This window comes from Aulonocara stuartgranti (assembly GCF_965226115.1).
Source record: "Aulonocara stuartgranti genome assembly, chromosome: 5".
Taxonomy (NCBI): domain Eukaryota; kingdom Metazoa; phylum Chordata; class Actinopteri; order Cichliformes; family Cichlidae; genus Aulonocara; species Aulonocara stuartgranti.
Window position 1 is genome coordinate 36,729,523 of NC_138943.1, and position 20,653 is coordinate 36,750,175.

The 20,653-nt window shown below is 41.5% G+C and overlaps 2 protein-coding genes across 2 annotated transcripts in view; one reads left to right on the forward strand and one right to left on the reverse strand.

Moving 5' to 3' along the window:
- LOC309706775 (transcriptional repressor scratch 1-like) overlaps positions 1-20,653 on the forward strand; it is a 409,990-nt gene that overhangs the window by 224,710 nt on the left and 164,627 nt on the right. The window lies entirely within an intron of this gene.
- setd5 (SET domain containing 5) overlaps positions 1-20,653 on the reverse strand; it is a 29,287-nt gene that overhangs the window by 8,483 nt on the left and 151 nt on the right. Inside the window, 16 exon segments of the mRNA XM_082534263.1 lie at positions 108-368; positions 804-1,178; positions 1,263-1,424; positions 1,511-1,591; positions 1,830-2,082; positions 2,181-2,290; positions 2,406-2,523; positions 2,627-2,775; positions 4,066-4,356; positions 4,467-4,505; positions 5,143-5,330; positions 5,416-5,477; positions 5,703-5,959; positions 6,356-6,458; positions 7,905-7,997; positions 7,999-8,168. Coding sequence (XP_082390389.1) covers positions 108-368; positions 804-1,178; positions 1,263-1,424; positions 1,511-1,591; positions 1,830-2,082; positions 2,181-2,290; positions 2,406-2,523; positions 2,627-2,775; positions 4,066-4,356; positions 4,467-4,505; positions 5,143-5,330; positions 5,416-5,477; positions 5,703-5,959; positions 6,356-6,458; positions 7,905-7,997; positions 7,999-8,168 — 2,712 coding nt within the window.

Genomic DNA, 20,653 nt, shown 5'->3' on the forward strand with positions numbered 1-20,653 from the left:
GAAAACAGACAAGAACACACACTTGTTTTGCCACCAAATGTGAAACATCCAATCTGTGTGTGGGATACACACCCATCCATCCCAAAAACACCTTTTTCCAAGTTTACCTTTTTGTAGCAGCCGTAAGTGCCATCCATTTGGAGCGGACGAGGCCGGCGTCTCTCAGGGTTGAACGGGGAACCGAAGCGGATGTAGTGTCTGGGTGTGGTGCAGATGAGTGATGACTGAGAGAGACCTGGAAGCATGTTCAGCGTGGTGGCTAGAACTGTGGGGTCAGTGGTTATCCGCAGTGTGCGCTCAACAGGCACCTCCTGGTGGATTCTCTCTCCTCCAGGAATTTTGTCATTTAGCCATTCTGTCACCAGGTACTGAGAAGAAAATGGAAAGTTACATTTGCATAGTTCATAGAAGGTAAAGGACTTTGTACAGTGGAACCCTGATGTATGAATACCCCATTTAACGAAAAATTCAAGTTACGAAGGCACTTAACAGCAATAGTTCTGCCCGTGTTACAGCAAAATGCCCGCGTAACGAAATCCGCTGGCTCTGATTGGCTGAGCCCAGAATGCCTACAATGCCCACAAGCCTTCCGAATCACGTGACAACCCCCTTGGCTTTCGTACTTGCGCTTCGCTGTTCCACTTGAACGACGTATTGTTGTTGCAGTTAGCAATTAGCCTATCGTTTACTCAAAAGGCTTCGACTTATGAAAATTTTCGACTTACGAAAGACCCTCGGGAACGAATTAATTTCGTATGACGGGGTTCCACTGTATTACTTTTAGTATATGTAGAAAGTCTTACCTTCTTGGTCTTAGGGTACCGCAGATTGCCTCTGTTCATGCAGTTAAGGCCTTGGCCATCTCCATCTACAAGAGGACCACCCAGGCTGTTCTCCCCGTGGCTGTGTTCAGCACCGTATGCACCCTGACTTCCCTCCTCGTCCACAGCAGCACCCTGATCTGCTGATGTTGGTGTTGTTGCCCTTGCTGCTGCTGCAGCTGCTGCAGCTTGTTGGGCGAGGGCTTGGCGTTGCCGTCGGGCACGCTGGGATGAGCTTGACCGGTAGCGAGATATTCGACTCTTAGGACGAGGCTTGGATGGTTTTATGGGTTTAGGGGGAGCAACAGGGGCAGGCAGGATGGGGAGGGAGGGTTTTTCTTCAATAGATGGTGCTTCCTGCAACATAAATGCAATGATTAAACTGGTTCAATATAGAACACAAAAGAAATTAGAAATCTAAAATTTTTCTTCGTGACTGACCACAACATAGGTGGTGCGTCGCGTGCTGATCCCAACTCCAGCGTGCTGGGGGATGGAGGAGTTCCCTGTGGGGTTTCCTGCCCCATCCTCAGTTTCTAAACCCTCCTCCTTGACTTCAGCTCCTCCTATTCTTCTCCTCCTCCTTTCGAGGATGTTAAGAGACTATGTGGACAGGCAGACATGTAAGTCAGTGTTATGTGAATTACCGAGAGTGGACAACTTAAATCATGAAATGCAATGTGACTTACTTTTTTATTGGAGATGACCCCATTTTCATCAACTTCTCCTTCGTCCCCCTCTTCCACCTTAACTTCATCTGTCAGTCTCTCCTAATTGCACAGACAAGCATCACATGAGGTAATGACCTTACCTGACAAGCAACAAATTGAATCATGTAACGACTTCTAAAAAACCGCAAGCCTGCACTTTACAAAAATGTATTAAAGCAGTGTTTATTGATGTGGCGATTTTTAATCTAAAGCTAATGTAGAACTCTTATTGCTGCCTAACCTCAACGCTGAACACAATTATTTGGAAAATCAAATCTAACCACGCGCACACACACACCTCTGTGTCACTGGTCCCCTGTAGATCGCTGGTGTCCTGTTGCTGCTGCTCCAGCATCTGGTTTCCATCAGCAGCTAGACTGCCCTCCAGCTCTTTCCTTCGTGCTTTTCTCCTTCGTGTCTCAGCACCAATCAAAGGGGAAGGAGGCGGCAGGGAAGGGGGACTCACCAAGTTATCCCTAGGGCTCAGGTTGTGCTTCTGCACTGGGCAGTTTTGGTTGCTTTTATGGCAGGCACAGTCCACTTTGTAATTACTGTTATTTTGTTAAAAAAAACAAACAAAAAAACCCAATAAGAAAACAGAAACTGCTGATTAAAAGAAAGGAGAACGTCAGAGAGGACAGCAACTGACCAGCTATTGAACTCGTAGTCAAATCCAATGGTGACCTCAGAGTCTTTTGTGATTTGCCTGACAGCATAGATGCACAGATGGATCATGCCCTCAGCGATCATATGCCGGACCTGTGGTAGAAAGCAAGCTTATGGGTTGTTTTAGCTGCAAGAATTAAATGAAAACGTCAAACATTGCTAACTAGCAAGCATTTAGATTTATTTTTCAAAATGCTTAACAGCTGACCTCGGCATTGGGTGTACAAGACCTCCTGATGAAGCGGGCGTCATTTCCAAAAGTCCTGGCATCAACGCACATCTCTACATCATTAAATTTTGAGTAGAACAGCACGAACGGGTATGGTCTAGAAAGAAAAATAGAGTGAAAAGCTGTTCACAGGTGAAACAATGTATTTAGACAAAATTCAGATTACATATTTTGTAGTTTAGTAGCTCATTAACAATTACTTTTTGAAGAAGTGCCCATTGACTTCAAATTGTTGTTTGAGCATGACCTTTCCCCGGTATTCAATAATGAGTGTGTCCGGCTCCAGGTTCTTTGCTGCTCGGAGTATCTTCCTGTGTTTCTGCACCCGTGTTACTCGGCCAAGCTGGAGCTATAAAGTTATTTTTTAAAGAGACAAGGAAAAAGTATAATATTTTTAATGTTTGCCTATCTTCTTTCATAAGTAAATAGGGTATAAAGTAAAAACTATAAACCAAAATCTTGGACTCTTGGACACAGACTGCACTCAGTGTCTGAAATCCGGAAGAGCGAAGGAGCAGAAAAATTGCCTGAAACAGAGAGGGGTTGGCCTTAATCTCAGAGAGTGGCTCCTGTTCAATCCTTTTCCTTGCAAGAAACAGCCAATCAGAATAAAGTTTCCTGGAAGGGGGGAAGAACTAAAATGGGCTATTAGATAGCGGATGAAGTGAAAGACTGCACAGAGGGTCAGTATAACAAAGGATAATTTTTAACTGTCAATCAGAAAAGATAACAGAGGATAAAATTAATATCACTGGGTTCTTTGAAAACAGAATTGCGATTGGATCTTAGCAAGCAGCCAGCAGTAGGGATGGGAATCGAGAACTGGTTTTTGTAGAGAACCAGTTCCCAGTCGTCCAATTCCTTGGAATCGTTAGTTTGGTTATGGGTTCTTGCACTCTTGCTATGATCAGCTGATTTCAGTTTGTGTGTCACAGGAGGAAAATAGTGGTGCAGTCTACAGCGTGGATGTGGATATTACTTTCATGACATAAAAAGGATGAGAGCACATTGGTTAAGTGGAGACTGCTACACTAGAATGACCGTGGCAAATGCTTTAAAGTCTCTTTGTTGTGGTTTTCATCTTTGCTTTGTGTCCATACCTAACTACTAAGAGAAAGATCCTGTGTCCTCATTAGGATAGGGATTTGTGTTGGTGTGTGGGGCTGTAGCCTCAGGTTTATATTGTTAATTGTAATTATGAGACAGTGTCTTTGAGGTCATTTTACAGAGTAAGATGAAACTAACGTGAGTAGTATATCGAATGTCTTTCTCCTGGGTGTAATTAAGAAACGTACTGCATTACTTTTAAGAAAGTATTCTGTGAAATAACTTTTTAACTTTACTTTTTGAGTAACAGCCCCAACACTGATCACAACAAAGATGGGAAAAACATCCAACATGCACAAACATTTGACCACACAGCATGTAATTAATTTGCATGAATCGAATCCATAAGTGATATTGATAATGGAATCAGAATCGCTCAATTCTTATTAATTCTCATCCCTAGCCAGCAGATTCCATTAAAACCAGTAATGGAGACATAATGGCACAACTAAGTCACTTATCATACCGACTGGGATGTTCTTCAACATTTTTTTAAAATCTATCCATACAAAGTTTTATTTGTAGGACTGACCTGCATCTGTGAGCCCAAAACCGTATTGTTACAGGTCAGCTCAGTGCGGTTGATGGTGTCCATAGAATCCATTGAGGCATGTATCTGTGTGGTTGAAGCAGGTGTCGTGGCACCACTTTCGCTCTTTGAGATGGTGGTACTGGCTGATCGGTGAAGCTGGAGCAGTGTCTGCACATCTGCGCTGTACTGGTTGGCAAGAGCCTCCTCATACTGGTCTGTCCACTGGCGGATCCTGCTCTCCCATCCCTCTTCTGTGTTCTCATCCAACACACTAGCCTCTGTGGTAGAGTTCTGTACAAAAGTCATGATCAAGAGAACTGTCTAAGAGTCTATGTGAGATGCACAGAGAGGATTTTTTTTTTCCTTAATGGGCTCTGTTGTCTAGAACTGTCTAATGTTACCTTCATCCTCATAGACTTCCTAGAACCCTCTCTGAAAGCCTAAAAGAAAGAAAAATAAACCAATTTAAAGAAATGGAGATTTTATCATAAAAACTGAGCTGGGGTCAATATATCAGTACAAGAAAAGCAGCACAAGAGAAAAAAAACAAAACAAACTCCATTGTGGATCTTACACAATGTAATCTTATGAGGCAGAGAGGGTTTGTGTGTCCATGCATGTATTGTGTGCATAAAAGATGATTTTCTTAGATGAAACATTAAAATACAATAAGAATAGCTGAATCTGCCCCACCTGCTAGCATTGCATTCAGTTAATATACTCCCAATTTCAAGAACAACCAACAATCAGTTGAAGTTTATAGGACAGGAGGATCTCCCGGAGAGCAGCCGACTGGCATCGGGAACCACAAAAGTAATGTAATGAGCCTGTGGGAAGAGCTGTGCGCTAGCTAGTTAGCATCAAATTAACTAAAATTGTAAACGAAGAATGAAGAAATTTTAATATACTTTAACTGATTCAATTAAATCTTATTTATATAGCACCAAACCACAGTCACCTCAAGGTACTTAATATTGTAAGATGCAGGGCGTGCAATGACAAGATGAAGCCATGTAGAAATAATAACAGGCACCTGTGTGTGGGAAACTGTATTTTCTCATACTCTGCTTTACTCACTTTAATCTTCTTGGCCTTCTGTGTTCCACGGGCCTTCTCTGTGCTCTTCTTCCTCTTTTTGGATTTGCTCCTTTTGACTCTGTTGACAGTGAGTTTGATGCTGGTTGGTGTGTGCTGGGTGGCAGTATAGGAGATGGTGGAGGGTGACACCTCTTCATCACCACTCTCGGTTGCGCTACTCTCTCCAGCTACAAAAAAAGAGCAAATAAACAGGTGTTGATAAACCGCCTTCTCTGAGATGAAAACTGTAGTTTATGAAGTGAACTGTGATACCTGAGACATTTTCTGTTTTTTTCCTGTGTTGGCCTTTTACTCCTTTCCTTCTGTCCAGTCCCCTGTGATACAAAGGCAACAAAACAAATCAGACAAAAAAAATTAAAGGGGGCGATGTCATAAAGGCTTTTACCGCATGTTGTATTATTGTCACAGCCTGAATTTTAATAAAAAAAAATTTTCTCTTATTTCCATTAAACAGGTTAAGTGCTACACACTTGTACCAGTTACAGCAGTTGGAACCTATGTTCCAGCATTCAGACAAGAAGGGCTTTTACACGTCTCACCTGCAGTTGTCGCATTTGATGAGCAGGCCGTCCGGCGTCAGGTTGCAGTGACACCAGGAGGCCCCATCCTCCTCTGAGGAGCTGTCGCTGTCGGCCGAGTTGTCCTCAGCAGTATCGTGATAGTGAGAGCTGCGTACCACGCCGTTGAGATCCATACGGGGAATGATGGTTTGAGAGAGCGGGGAGGCGGGTGGGGTTGGGGGAGGGGGCGCGCCATAGTTGTGATCCTGACAACACACAACGGAAGACTGTTGCATCTTCAAACAACGGGTGTTCAGGCAAAAAAGGGAAACGGAAAATGGAGACGAATGAAAATGAGGGCAAAAAAAAAAAAAAAAACCAAGTATGTGAAACAGTTCAGTTGTTAATACCAGAAGTAGTGTGTGGTTACCAAAGACTAATAGCAGGACTCATATTTATACATCTAAACTACAAACATCACCAGTTCTTAGTTTTACTCTTATTGTGAAATCATAACAGAAGACACTTGAAAAGATTAGGAAAAAGGAAAGATCAGATAGATTAAACTGGGTCATTTTAAGCCACTAAAACATTCACAATTGTACACAAGTACTCCCATTATGAAAAGTAATACTTCAATAAGACATGCTATGATTAGAGCTGATGATTAGGGAAGAGCCGTATGAACTCACAGCATATGGTAGCCCCCGATACCCATGACTCTGTGCGCTCCCACAGCTGTGGTTGTTGTAGTTTTTCTCATTCACTGCAGGGCTTGCTTCAACTGACTCAGGGCTGGAAAAAATAACAATATATATATATTTAAAACATTGTAAGCGACACATAGATAATGCTGTAGACATTTCCCCACTTTGCCTTTTTTACCAATGTTACACAAGCATCTGTTTTAATAAAGATCAGTCACTAGATGGCACCAAGATCCTTCACTCGCTGCCCTGCCTGGAAGAGCAGCAATTTAGGAAATGGAATGTGGGCCGCCATTATGTTATGCAACTCCCTCGCCCTTTAGTTAAGGTCTAACCAGACCAGGAACAACCTTTCCTACTCTTGCCTCGTACTCCAATACTGAAGCTAACATCAAGGTTAAAAAAAATAATAATAATAAATAACCACTGTGTGTGTAGTATGTCTGTCTTTTTTTTTTTTTTTTTAAACTCCCCTGCCTGAGCTTTGCAGGAAACTGAAGGGGGCCATGAACAGGGTTGGATGGGAAAGGGTCCAACTGCATTCCAAATAACCTCAGTCACGTAGGCAGATTTACCTTCAAAGAAGTGGCAACTGTGCTCACTTGATCTGTCTGTATACATTTTTTCAGGTGCTATTCAATAGTTCGGGCATGGAGAAGAACAACATACATCTAGCTGCTTAATAAGAGGTGGAAGATAAGAACCTGTGACACAGGGAGAATAATTCAACTCTTGGATATTGGCTGTTCTTTTTGTCTGTGTAACAGACAGTGGTTGTCTCAAGTCAACTTAAAACAACCTTGAAAATTCATGTCAAAATGTCACATCTGGTATTTTTTTCAATGTCTATCAAAATACAGACTTCATGTAACATCATGTTACAGTTTTATGTTCAAAGTACAAAGCAGTCCCCTTAGAAATTATTTCAAAATAACACATTTGATTATGCATTGTGTAAGCGCTTCTTGAATTCATCTTAGAGGGCACTGGGGGTGCAGCAGTGTTAGCATCATATTCATACTTTGTTAGAAACAAATAATCACATTTTCCAAACACAGGAAATGCCCTTCAAACAGAAAGAAAATGTTCTGCTTTATGATGACTACTGCCATTGCTTTCAGCATTTCTTTTGCCCTGAGCACTCAAGCTACTTTACTCTTTTGCCCTTGGTCAGATCTTTGCAATCTTAAATTCCCTGTTCAACCACATTAACGCTTATGTTTAACAAATAATGAGCAGCTAGAGCATTATATAGTTCCACATAAACGCACATTTTCCAGACATCTCTGGATATGGTTGAAAACTTATCTGACTCCTTGTTGTGCAGTACAGTAGCAATACATGTAGATAATCAGGTTAAACAGGAAGTTTGTTTTCCTGGCACTCTTGTTCTATTTAAGCCATGTTACATCCGCATATGAGTATAAGGAGGTTGGGAAACATTTTATCAGTAGAGCTGATGATCTTAACAACAAAACCCAGCTCTTACAGAACATTTCTTGCAAGTCACACCTTGCTGAAACTGACTACGTACTCTGATCCAGCAGCCATATCTGAATAAGACGTTTCAGGTGTGGTGACTCCCAGAGCGATTACTATGCTCATGACGTCCAGCACAGCGACGCGTGGGAGGGGGGGAAGAGGGGGGAGGAAGGGGAGGGGAAGGGGGGGGACAGGATGGGATAGGGGAAGGAGGAGAGGTGAAGCGAGGAATCACAGGGTCCCAATTACAGCAACAGACCACTCCAGAGGTGGGGTGCCGCCGAGCCGTAGCCCACGGCTCACGGTCATGGGGGACCTGAGAAGAATGGGTACAAGACAGACATGCCATCAGTTACATACAGATCCATTGCCTGAATACAGACAATCAACGAATGGCTCAAAATAAGCAATGCATCTTGGAATGAACTGCATATTCAATCATAGACATGTTAGCTTCTATAGACAGCTTTGTGTGTCTAATATTATAAAACAGGAAGTATTATTGTGATTTAAATGTAATATCAGGAATGGCACAGATATAAAACGGTTCCAGTAAGGCATCAAATGCCAACCTTTTTGCCCCATTTCCTGAAAATCTTGGACTCAAGAACAATTTACTCACATTTCATATCCATTTCACTTTTTTGCAAACTGTCATCCAACAACTATTCATCCATACCTATTGCCTGACATTTCAACTGCAGTATTTATCATTTACATTTAGTCAAATCCTTTAAAAATGAAAAGTCAAATGGTTTACTCTTTATGTTTAGAGCATAATTAACTGCTAACTGTATTTACAGCTAATAATTTTCAAATGTCTTACAAAACATAACTGTTTGCTAAACATAGTATTTTTTCTGTTATGTTTAGCTAACATTTCTGCTCATTTATCCTTATTGTTAGCTAGTTGCAACTTCTCGTGTAGGCCTTTAACAAAAAGGTTTCACTTGTTACCAGTACCAAGTAAGGTATTTTTGTATTTGTTTGTGTATTTCTACAGGTTTTTCATGACACCTAGCAGTTAATTTATACTTCCTGTTCTTACTTTTGTTTATTTAAGTGTTTCATTGGGGAGTGGACCGTCAGTTACTTCCCACGAAAGCAACCCTGACTCCCACCCACGAAGGTACTTGTACCCTTGGTTGCAAATCACTGCAGTAAACCAAAGGGAAAGTGTGTGCAATGCCAGGAACCTGGACACACAGCTAAATTGAATGCAGCTGTTAATCATTTTCATATTTAGTGTGGTTTTCCTGTTATGGAATCAGAGTGTCAGCATTGAAAAAAGGCTACAGACTTATGTTTAGTGAAACGCTGACTCTATACCTACTCAAACAACTTTCCTTGTCACAGCTGTTTGATTAAACAATGAATAAGTTACTGAGTTGCCTCCAACATTTTTTTTCCAACAGCTTTCCAAAGGTCAACATTTATGGTGAAGTCCATATTTCTGATTAGACACAAAAAGATGACCACTAACTGAATGTACATTCCCTAATGAAAAAGACAGGGCTTGTTTATAAGGGCACTTTACCATATATAAACATTAATATATAAACAACTACCAGAGTTTACAACAGGTTACTGCCTTGACTGAAAACTGACAGTGTTGTCAGGTTGTCACGACCACATAACCTAAACATTAAACAGGAAACCCACTGTTGCACAAATAACGAAGAACCAAATTTGCTGAGTCATCTTGACAATAAAGGCTTCATGTAGTCGAAGAGAGCATTTATCTGCCTGCGTCTACAATGATAACTTGATAAGGACATTGTGTGATGGGCCCATCTCTTATCCATACGGAGGTGTTTAACATGGAGGAGGGAGGTGAGACTATTCAAAGAGCAGAAAAAACAACCAGGGGATTTACAGCTCTGCTTACACTCCCATCAGGATGCAGTAATGGAGAAACCAATAGGAGGCGCTTTTTTGCTCAGACAGCTGTAGAGGTGAGTCATTCAAGATGAGGCCCATCCCTCTTGTCATGTGACCACACTTAGCTGAAACACTGACCCACACTGTATCTTGTTCTCCTGCTTGCGCTCGCTCAACGACCCTGACAGAAGCGGAGCTAAAGGCAAGATCTGCAGAAAGAGGAACACGTCTTCCTGTGCGCTGTTCACACGACAATGAGAGGATTTGGCTCTCACCAAGGTCATCCCCTGGTCAAACAAGCAAATAGATACATTAGCTTATAAAACCCCATAGTGATAAGATCCATTGCAACAAGAGTAAGCCCGACACTCAAACAGGCTGCTTTAATAGCAGGCATCCATGTTAATTAAGAACAACAGGATGCATGACATTTCTAGAGTGGTCCCTTGGCTACAGCGAGTGCTGCCCTTGTGCCCCAGCCCCAAGACAACTACAGAAAGATTGGGAGCTTCCAATAATGTCAAGGTCAGCTCACTGTCAAAAAGAATGTCAGCACCATAGAGCTGAAAATGCACATGTGCCTATGCACATGGGAAGGTGACAAGAAGAAAACAGCTCCCATGCATCTATCAGATAAGGACACAAGACACATACACACAAAAATATTTCGCTCTTTCAGGAACTGCTCTTTAAGCATGACTTACTGGATACATGAAAACAAACAACAAGCACAGACAGACAACGACTAACTGAAGTTTGCCTCAGATTTAGATATTTAGAAGATGGCATGTAGTAGAGCACCTCATTCAGGGGCTCTTTAAGCTGCTGGCGATCCCTGTGGAAGATCACTGCCTCAGAAATAGACACCTTGGGCCTACCCAACTCAAAGTCTCACTACTTGGGATCCTTCCAAAAGAACCAGACGGGGTGCTAGGGAGGTAAATTCCATACGAAGAAGGAAAGCCTTTCTTTACCTCGCTTCTCCTCCCTAATACCACCCTCTCTCCCTTGTTCATTCCTCCAGCCATGAATACTGGGCTCAAATTACCAAAAGGCTCAAAGTCTTTTCACTTCAGTAGAACAGAGGCCATTTCGGAGACAAGTCCAAAGGGGAGGAACATGCACACAAAATGAACAGCTCATAAGGAGACACAAACGTCACTTAAATCTCTCTCATAATGCCAGACGAGTCTTTGTATATTGTACAAATACCTGGTTTAAATAGTGAGCACATTTCATATAGTGACGAGCATGCATATATATTATTAAAATATGACAAATTAACATCAGAAAAATGAATGAACTGCGTCTGAATAGTGCATAACACAATGCGCCACACTATGAATGATGTACGCTGCTCACGCACTGCACTAAAAGATAAACTCTAAAATAACAAAACAACATCATCCAGCTATTTTCTTATCTGAAGTGGGTCACGGGAGCACCAGCAAGGAATCCCAGATCTCCCTCTCGTCAGCTACCTCCACCAGCTTAACCAGGGAAATGCCAAGCCTTTCCCAGGCCAGCTCATAGACATACCATATTTTCCACAATGTAAGTCGCACTTAACTTTAAATTTCTCCAAAATTGACAGTACACCTTATAATCCAGTGCAGCTTATGTATGATTTCTGGTTGTGCTTACTGACCTCGAACCGATTTTATGAGGTACACGGCGCTCAAAAATCTGTCAAAAATGTTTTAGTATGACTTTAGTAAGTTATGAAGCTGCACCGCTTGATGGATTATCGGAGCATTACGGCTACCGTAGTCAGGCGCCTGGCGGAGTAATCCAGGTCCTCCGTCCGCTTCAGGCCCCAAAGTCAAACGAACACTGCAGCATCACTGAGAGTTAAAAACTAAAAATTTTCACCTTTAATAAAATTATCAGTGTTGCTGCTTTACCAGGTGTAACAATTAAGTTTAACATCCAGGCATCCATGAAAACAGAAGTCAGCAGGAAGTTAGCTCGCTAGTTTCCACCTAAAAACATGATATAGCATGTTCTGACTGAGAGATTTCTGAAAAAATTAAACGTACAGCTCTGCTATCACTTCCAACATAAATGAAGACAGAAAACTAAACAGCAGTGACGTTTGTAGGGTTACTGAAGTTGGGCTAGCTGGTATATAATGCTGTGCTATGTGATCGCTAGCGACACAGCTATGTTAGCATAACATAAACACAGTGAAGCTGGAGGGATGAACGCTGACTTTTTTTTTTTACTTAATAAAAGTTAACGTGAGGGCTCCTGATGCTGTAAATGGACCAAACTTCAGGAGAACAACAGAGATAATCCATCCACATTACGAGGTTATTCATTAATATACTGCAACAACAAGGGATTGGAGCAGCTGCGAGAGATTTCAATATTAATGAATCAATGGTACGGAAGTTAAGCAAAAAGAGTAAGCTGAGTAAAGTTTGATCCGATTTTGTTTCGCTTAATGCGCCTTATAATTCAGTGCGCCTTATGGTCCTAAAATACTGTAATATTCCCAGCACGTCCCAGATCAACGCCAGAGCCTCGACCTGGTAGGACATGCCAGGCTGGAACAGCTTACCCTGGAGGCAACAGCCATCTTCTTTTCGATGTTGAGGAGTACCGGCTCTACTCTGAACCCCTCCAGAATGACTAAACTTGTCATCCTATTGCCAGGCCAGAGCTCATCCACCTTTCGGATAAAGCTCATTTATGCTACCGGTATCCGTGATCTCATTCTAATAATAATAATAATAATAATAATAATAATAATAATAATAATAAAAAATTGGATTTATATAGCGCTTTTCAAGGCTAGTTTCAAGGCACCCAAAGCGCTTTACAATGCCACTATTCATTCACTCTCACATTCACACACGGGTGGAGGTAAGCTACGGTAATAGTGTTAATAATAAGATCAGGCCTAGAGTAACAGATGTTTGGCATTTCTCAACAACAAGACGCCATCTGGTGGCAGATAGATGCATAACATTTAGGCCATATATGCACACACAATCTAACATGGTGCTTCACAAATAACAACAGAATGGCAAATTTAATCTTAGTCCAGATCATTTCCTCTACTGCAGCACTATTAACCAAGTCTTTATGTAACCAAATTATAACGACCTTACATGGTGGACCATATTAATTTGGCAAATAAACGAACAAAAACAAAACATTGTTCTAAAGAAATGTACAGATTAAGTCAATAAAAACTACAAAACGACAGGAAGTCCAGATTTGGTTTACCACATCGAACGAGTAACAAAAAACTATGGTGAATGTTCAAAAGTTTAGCATCATACCTGCTGCTGGTAAGCATTACACCAACATTTTCAATCCCAATACAGATAATGTGTCCTTGAGGAATACGGCTTTGTTTTAGATGGTGCAACTAGCCAACTTCACAAACTGCCCTTGGTAATCTATGCCAGAAATGCTACTCAGATAAATTTTTATTCTCGTTTTTTCAATGTACAATGGCAGTGACCAGTTCAATACCACCAACCAGGACAATGAGCTGTACATCTCCACAACATTCGAGAAGGCTAGAGTACCAACCTTCCTTCTAAAAATGATCCAGTAATGTGGTTGACTAGAACTATACAACATTTGAGTAGCATTTAAGAACGAGTTATAAAATCCTTCACCTCCAAGCCTTAGAATAGGACTGCAATATCACTTCTGCATTAAGGTAATGCTGATATTACCATGTGAGAAAGGCACAGCACTGGAATAAATGCAATTAAGTCAACTGAACAAACTCTAGAGCATGTACTGTGGCCATTTTGTTTACAGTAAAATGTTGACTTCAGTGTTGCAAATTTAAAATACTGTTTTTGAAGCTACACTAAGAGCTAAATGACCTCCAAGACACAAAGAACATGGCACTACAGGTACACTACACTACAGGTAGAACACTGAAAAACAACCACTGGCTTTGTTTTTCTTTCTGAAAATGAAAGAAATACAAAGCCAGTGGCTATTCTCAGATTTCAATTTCACAAAGATTAACCTGTGCGTGCATTTTTTTTTTTCTATTTTATGTGCCATTACAATTTTGACTAAGACATTAAATTAACTGGCAAAGCAGGCCAAACACCATGTCTTGCCACCTATAGCTTTGATGAAACCAATAAGTGGTCTTCACAGGCACAAACATAAACAAAAACAACAACAACAACAAAAGCAAAAAATTCCCCAAAAACAAAACTGGAGTTTAACATCATGTCCATGCACAGTGTCCACCTGTGCCCGACCAAGCCTCCACAACACGTACAGTCCAGTGAGATTACACCAACCCCCTCACTCTGCCCCCGCACACATGCTGGCTGTACTAGGCAGGATATGAATATATTTGCCATTCCCCAGAAATGTGCAGGTTGAACTGCACTCTAAGCAACAGCAAAAGGAAATAGAAGATGAAGAGCAGGCAAATCAATAGGGCCTGGCTTAAAGACAAACGGGATATGCGGTCAGGGAGAGCATGGCTCAGTCCAGATCTTATTTCACACTTACCCAAACAAATTCACAATAAAACAAAATGATAAACACACACACACACACACACACTAAACAGGATGTGAGGGACTTTAACATAGATTTGTACCGAGCATTTTGACATGCATTATAATGCTGCTTCGCAGATTTCTCTAAACACAGAACATCTACAGGATAATGAGCCTCTTAAGGGAGGATATGAAAAGATGGCCTTTATGGAAGGTATTTTTATCCACGTAGTTCATTTGTACATTTTAATATGACTAACAATGGCTTCCACTGCCATGGTGACATAACAGTTTGTTTCTCTCAAGCAACAAAATATTACTATTATTATTCTCATAAAAAGAAGGCAAAAATCACCCACACAGCTCAATCAGTAGCTTATTCCAAACTGTGTCATTCTCTTCCCTGAAATCTTTGAACCAGGCAAAATAGAACATTTGAATAAACAAGATGAAACATTCAGATACTTGGGACTACAGACTATCCCTCACTGCACTGCAGCAGCATAATCGTGGGCTTCAACCACAATTACAAAGTGCAAGAGCTGCCTGAAACAGATATGGTTTCCACACAGCCAGCCAGCTGAGAATGCTCCTGGAACAAGCTGTGATCTGACTGAGGCATCAGCCAACTGTTCAGGCAACTGTACACAAATATAAACAACAAAGCCTACTCTGCATAACCTCAAAACATGTGGGTAAAGGGACAAAGTATGAATAAGTGATGCAAGCATCAGGTCCACACACAGTTAAGAATATTATATGCTATAGTGACTTGCAGCTGAGTTTATCTGTCACTAGATAATGCTTCAACTTTAGCCATGATGTGGCTGTTGTCATGCTGAGCGGTCAAGCTTCCTGGGAGCGCAGTGTGGCCTGCCATTAACACAACAATGTCCAGCTGCCTGAATGGACCAGGACCAGACTGGAGATGAGAGACACACAATAGAGAACAAAGGCCAAGTGGGTGCTGTAAGAAGGGTGAGGGAGAGAGCAGTCGACAGCAGGGCTAAGCATGACATAAAATCAATCATCTGTTTCAAGCCAAACAAGCCAGCTACTGTCCATTTCAGGCTCAGTAACCCTGAAGAGGAAAAAACAAAGGACTAAGCAAAATTCAGACAGTGTCTTTCTGCCACACCTGTATGGTCATTCTTCCCCTGAAGTCGAAGTCAAATGGGCTGCTATTAAAGACTGACTCAGCGCACCAAAACAACAGCAACATTAAAAGGATAATAACCAACAGGGTTACTGTAGTGATAAACCTCAACTGAAAATTTCTCTGTTGGGGAGCTAACTAAGCTAAACATTTTAAAAAGCTTCAGAGAACACTCGAGTTTTCATGAATAGCAGAATTCCCTTTAAAATACTACTAAATGTGGGAAGAGATATTTTCCAAGGAGTAGTCTAGCAAAGGTATGAGAGGAAGCTCCCCACCCCCCACACACACACACAAAAGGAGGAGGAATCTTGTTGTTAGGTAAGCTCATGCTCTGACATAATATAAACCCTCTGTCCTACACCACGTGATCTCACTGCATGACAAACACATTTACATGACATTTCCATTTCCTCTTTTGGGTGACAGTATTATCTAGAGTGGCATGAGGCCTTGCCCTGCCACCACGTTGCTGCAGCATACATATGCTGTACTTTCTGGTGTGAGACTGGAAGGTGTCACTCAAAGGAGAAAAGAGTGGACCTTGGCAGCCATTTTGAACTGCTGTTATATATAAGCCTTTCATAGTCCAAGTCAGATGTCCCTCTCTCTCTCCCTCTCCCCCCCCCCCAGGTTGCACTGGTCACTCATTTACCCCATTTTTAGTCCCAGTGTTGTGCATTAGAAAAAAGGGCATCTGCAGCAGACTCTTGTCTGGATTGACTTTGGTACCAAAAAAATGCTTTTCCTTCTGCTCTGTTTTATTTTTAAGCTTTCTACCAGACTGACAGCACCCTCAGGGCACTCACATCCAGATTTGTCCTTTTAGATTTTCCAATCTGATGTTTTTTACAAAACAGCTGGGCAGTTCATCATCATCACAATTATTATTGTGGTGAGCACTGGAAGAGGCAGTAAGACTGGAGAGGAAAGAAAGAAACAGGATTAATGTGGCGAAGTCTAAAATGGCTGCCTGCAGTTCAAAAGGTGGACGGGACAGACAGAAACTCTAAGCTGTATGCAAAACCACATACCAGTAGAGAGCAAGATGAGCAATGTGAGGTAAGACAAAGAAAAGGAAATGAAGGACACAACATCACAGTGCACTAAAACAAGGAGAGAGAGAGAGAAAGAGCAAGCAAGCAAGCAAAAGAGACGATTACATAGATTGCCTGCTTCACCCCCCTTCAGCCTTGTGTTTTTTTTTTTTTTTTTTAACCCTAGCCGCCTCCTCCTCCTCCATTATTCTCCCAAGAAGCATTGCTTCTCGGCACAAAACAGAATTAACCAGCGCAGCCCTCTGCAACACTGCTCCCCCAGCACTGAGGAAGAGCTGCGCCCCATTGGAGCAACTTCAGAGCTCATGCACCAATAGGAAGCCACCACTAAGGCAGGCGTCACAGGGACTTGTTTTTAACCCTGTTGTGAAAGACAGCAAGCCGCATAACACACAGCGGCTGCAGAGGAAATGCTACAGAGGAGAAAGTAATATGTACCTAAAATTAAGAAAAAAAAGGCTTGATGGGTAGCTCAAGGGTATTGAAGATATTAAAAAGATAAATAACACTTTAAAAATTTATTTTAAAAAAGATTAATTTGTATTTAAGGAATAAAACATTGTTAATAAAATGCACCGCAACTAAAATGCATATGACATATTCACTGAAGTGAATACAGGTTACATGGAACCACAATGGTAACTTGGCTAACTTGATCACATGAGCACAGCACACACAAAACCTTATTACAATATCAATAGCTACACCTGCCCTCCATGTAATGATACGGAGTGTCATCAGCATGCAAATGGAAAGCTAAGAGGATAGGGTCCCCCCCCCCCCTTTTCCCTCACAGCAACAATCCCTGCGCCCTTCTCCCACTGTCTGCACGCAGAGAGAATCCTGTCTTCATTTGGAAATAGGCCAACATCCTGCTTTATTCTCCTCTGTACATAAACATAAACCAGAGTTAAAAATCTCTAAAGATTTTGCATGATCCACAGTGCCTACTCGGGCCAATTATGCTTTCAAGGACATGTCATGAAGCAGTTATATGTCTTTGTCTTAAATTGCTAGGTGAAAATTATTAAGTGAAGCGGAGCATTTCTCACCAACACAAAAACTGGGCCAAGCTAACCTTGTCTGTCTGCACATTCTTCATATTGCCAAATTTTCAGCGGCCCATAGTGGGAAAGAAGGGTCCATGTCCCTCAGACATTTCCACTCACATGTACACACAAGTACTGATTATTATGCTCTCAAAGACAGCCTAACTGATGTAACTACCCCTACCCCCACCACAAAAACACACACCTCTCGCTAAAACATATGCAAAGCTACTTGATAGGCCTGGAAAACCAATATGGCAGAAGGCTTTCCGACAGAGCAGTAACAAGCAACCCAGCAGTACAGTTTTAGCTTCCTTGGAGTGGTGGGTCAAGTAAGTAACGTTTGCTGCTGTATGTACTTGCCCCTGTCCTAAATACTAGATGCATTTCTTACTCTCTCCCATGTCTTTGTCTCTGTTAGTAAGTGTATTGTTTGTTCAAGATAAGAAATGGGGGGGAGGGGGGGACTGCAGCTCACTCTGTCTATTAAAAGACAGGAAACATATTCAGAGAATGCTAGTTGCAACCGATCAAAACAATCCTTGGAAAACTGATCTGGCTTCCAATAGTCATACAGATCGATCCAAATACTTAACTCTGGCTGAACCCCCAGCAAGGCACGTGTAACCTTTGTACTCATGAAGCTAGGTAAAAGAGGGCTCAGTGGAGAAGAAGCCACATATGTTTTGTAGCCTCAAATCTCCTTATTAGGTAGATTTTTAGTGGTGAGCAACCAAACAACAAATAACTTAACGATTACCATCTGGGTTCATAGTATAGTATTCAGTTACATAAGTAATTTAAAACTAAAATAAATGAAAAAATAATAATGGAAATGAGACAAAATAAAGCCCTTGTGAATTCAAGACAGATCTCACGTCCAGTGGTTTTGATTCAACTGTCCTACCAAAGCAAAAGCACTGTCTCCCTTCTCTACTTGCTGCGTCCACAGCGCCGAATTTCAGCTCCGCACAATGCAAGCTTATGTGGTGCGACTCAGAGGAGAAACTCTACTCTGGCAACAAACTGGGCAACAGTTTGTATTCCGAAATACGCTCATCATGAAATAAGCCACACAGGGAAAGGTATTGTTTTATGCTATTACTTTGCATAGAGATACTCTAATCTAAACTTCGAAACTGAATAACAATCCAGAGCTTTTTTCCTTCTCACCCCAACGGAGGTGTAGGTGAAAACGAAATATGGTGTCATAATCAAGAAAAGGTTGGGAATGTCAAACACCACAAAGTACGACGTGTTAAAACGTAACAAGACGTTTAGTAGTCTTCAACTTGAGTAAAAGTTGTGATTGCTACAGTCAGACTTCAACAGTGCTACTCACACGCTGGAATTAAAAAAATGGAGGCTAAAAAAGGAAACAAGCGCTCCCCTCTCTGAAATACCACCCATTTCTTTTAACCGCCACCACGGAGACTGGGGGTTGGTAGGTTGGGGGAGGTGAAGAACAGCAAGTCACTACCCAACAACTCTGGTTTTCTGTTTGTTAGAGCTAGAGCCTACATCCACAGAGGGAAAACAAGAGGCAAGAGATATATGGCCAAAGCACAACTGAGCTTTTTCAGTATGAACAACACACCCGAGCGAAGCTAGGAATGAGACAAATGCATTAACATGATGTAGCAAACACCACCATGATGTGAGCGCCGTATTTTCCATAAAACTCGGGGCAGAAATCCACGGGATTTCGGCTTGCAAACACATCATCGTGTGTATACACATCAAAGACTTCTCTGCGTGTGTATGAGCTGTAGAATACTGGTTCAAAATAAGGACACAATTGCCTGCAGAACATTCAGAAAGTTAGCTCAAAGGCTAGGTTAGCATTTGTTGCCTCTGCTAACGTTCTCCAACGCAGCAGCTGTCCGCTGAGCTTACATGAGTGGCAAACCATTTCACGACTTTACTTTCAAACACTTTGAGAATTTCGTGGTAACAATGGAAACAATTTAAAACAATGCTGTCAATAAACAACGCAACAAATCGTTTTTGACTTAAGGTGAAACAAGTTTGCATTTTCCTGTGCGCTCTGGTTCTGAACTTTTAAGCCCAACAAACAGAATGCATTTGTATTCTAATCTGACACTAACACAATAACATGCCTAGAAACGCAAAAGTGTAGTGTGCTGTTACTAATGTTTTGAATTTGTAAGGTTAACCACTGCGGGGGCTTGGTATTCAAACTTAAACAACTTGAAGTTTATTTATAAATGTTTGAAAACGACATTAGTTCTCTCGTGGAAAAATACAGTTTACTTAAGTACTCGTGTAACGTTAGAACGACAGCCAACTGGGACACGTTTAGCTTTCACATTAACACCAATAAAATAATAAGAAAAATAATTAAGGGACCTCTAATGGCCTAAATGCTACACGAGTAAAACTCGTGTTAACTTACATGATGTTACTAACAGATTTACGTACGTAGTTCAAATACTGGTCGAACATTAGAGCTCAACAAAACTAACAGTGTGATGGATTCTCAGACTACCGAGCTAGCTATAAAAAAAACAACACGAGGAGCCGACGAAAAGGGCACGGAAGTCCAGACACAGCCCGGAGCAGCCCTGTAAGGCAGACCATCGATAAAGGTCGCTTTTTAGCCAGCCAAGCAAACTACTCTTCTGGAAATAACTTATTGTAATAAATTGAAGTAGGCGCTAGGTACTTAGCTAGCTAAGTTATGTAGCTTCGTAGCTGAGGTGGGTAGACGGAAAATATGGTTATTTGGTGTGTTGGTTATAGTTACAAACCCTCGTATATAGCGAGAACTATATAGCCAATTGACACAAATGTTAAGTACTCACCTAAAGAGGCATTCCAAACTTGTATAAACGAGGTAATATAATGTAAAGTAGGAAGTCCTTAGAGCATCCCAACATCGATTCCAATCAGGCCTGTATATCGGCCTCGGAGTCTCCTGTATCCTTTGCCCTTATAAGTGGCTCCCTCTCCAGGGTTAGGAAACAAACTTCTCAGGGTCTCCCACGCATAGACGGAAAGTTAAATTCCCTGTGCTGTTCACGTGCACTGCATCCATTGAGTATCTATATTAGCTCCCCGGCAAATACATCAGTTTATTTTAGTGTCTTGTATATTTACAATCGCTATTTATAATGGGGCATAAGCTGCTGTATGTGATACAG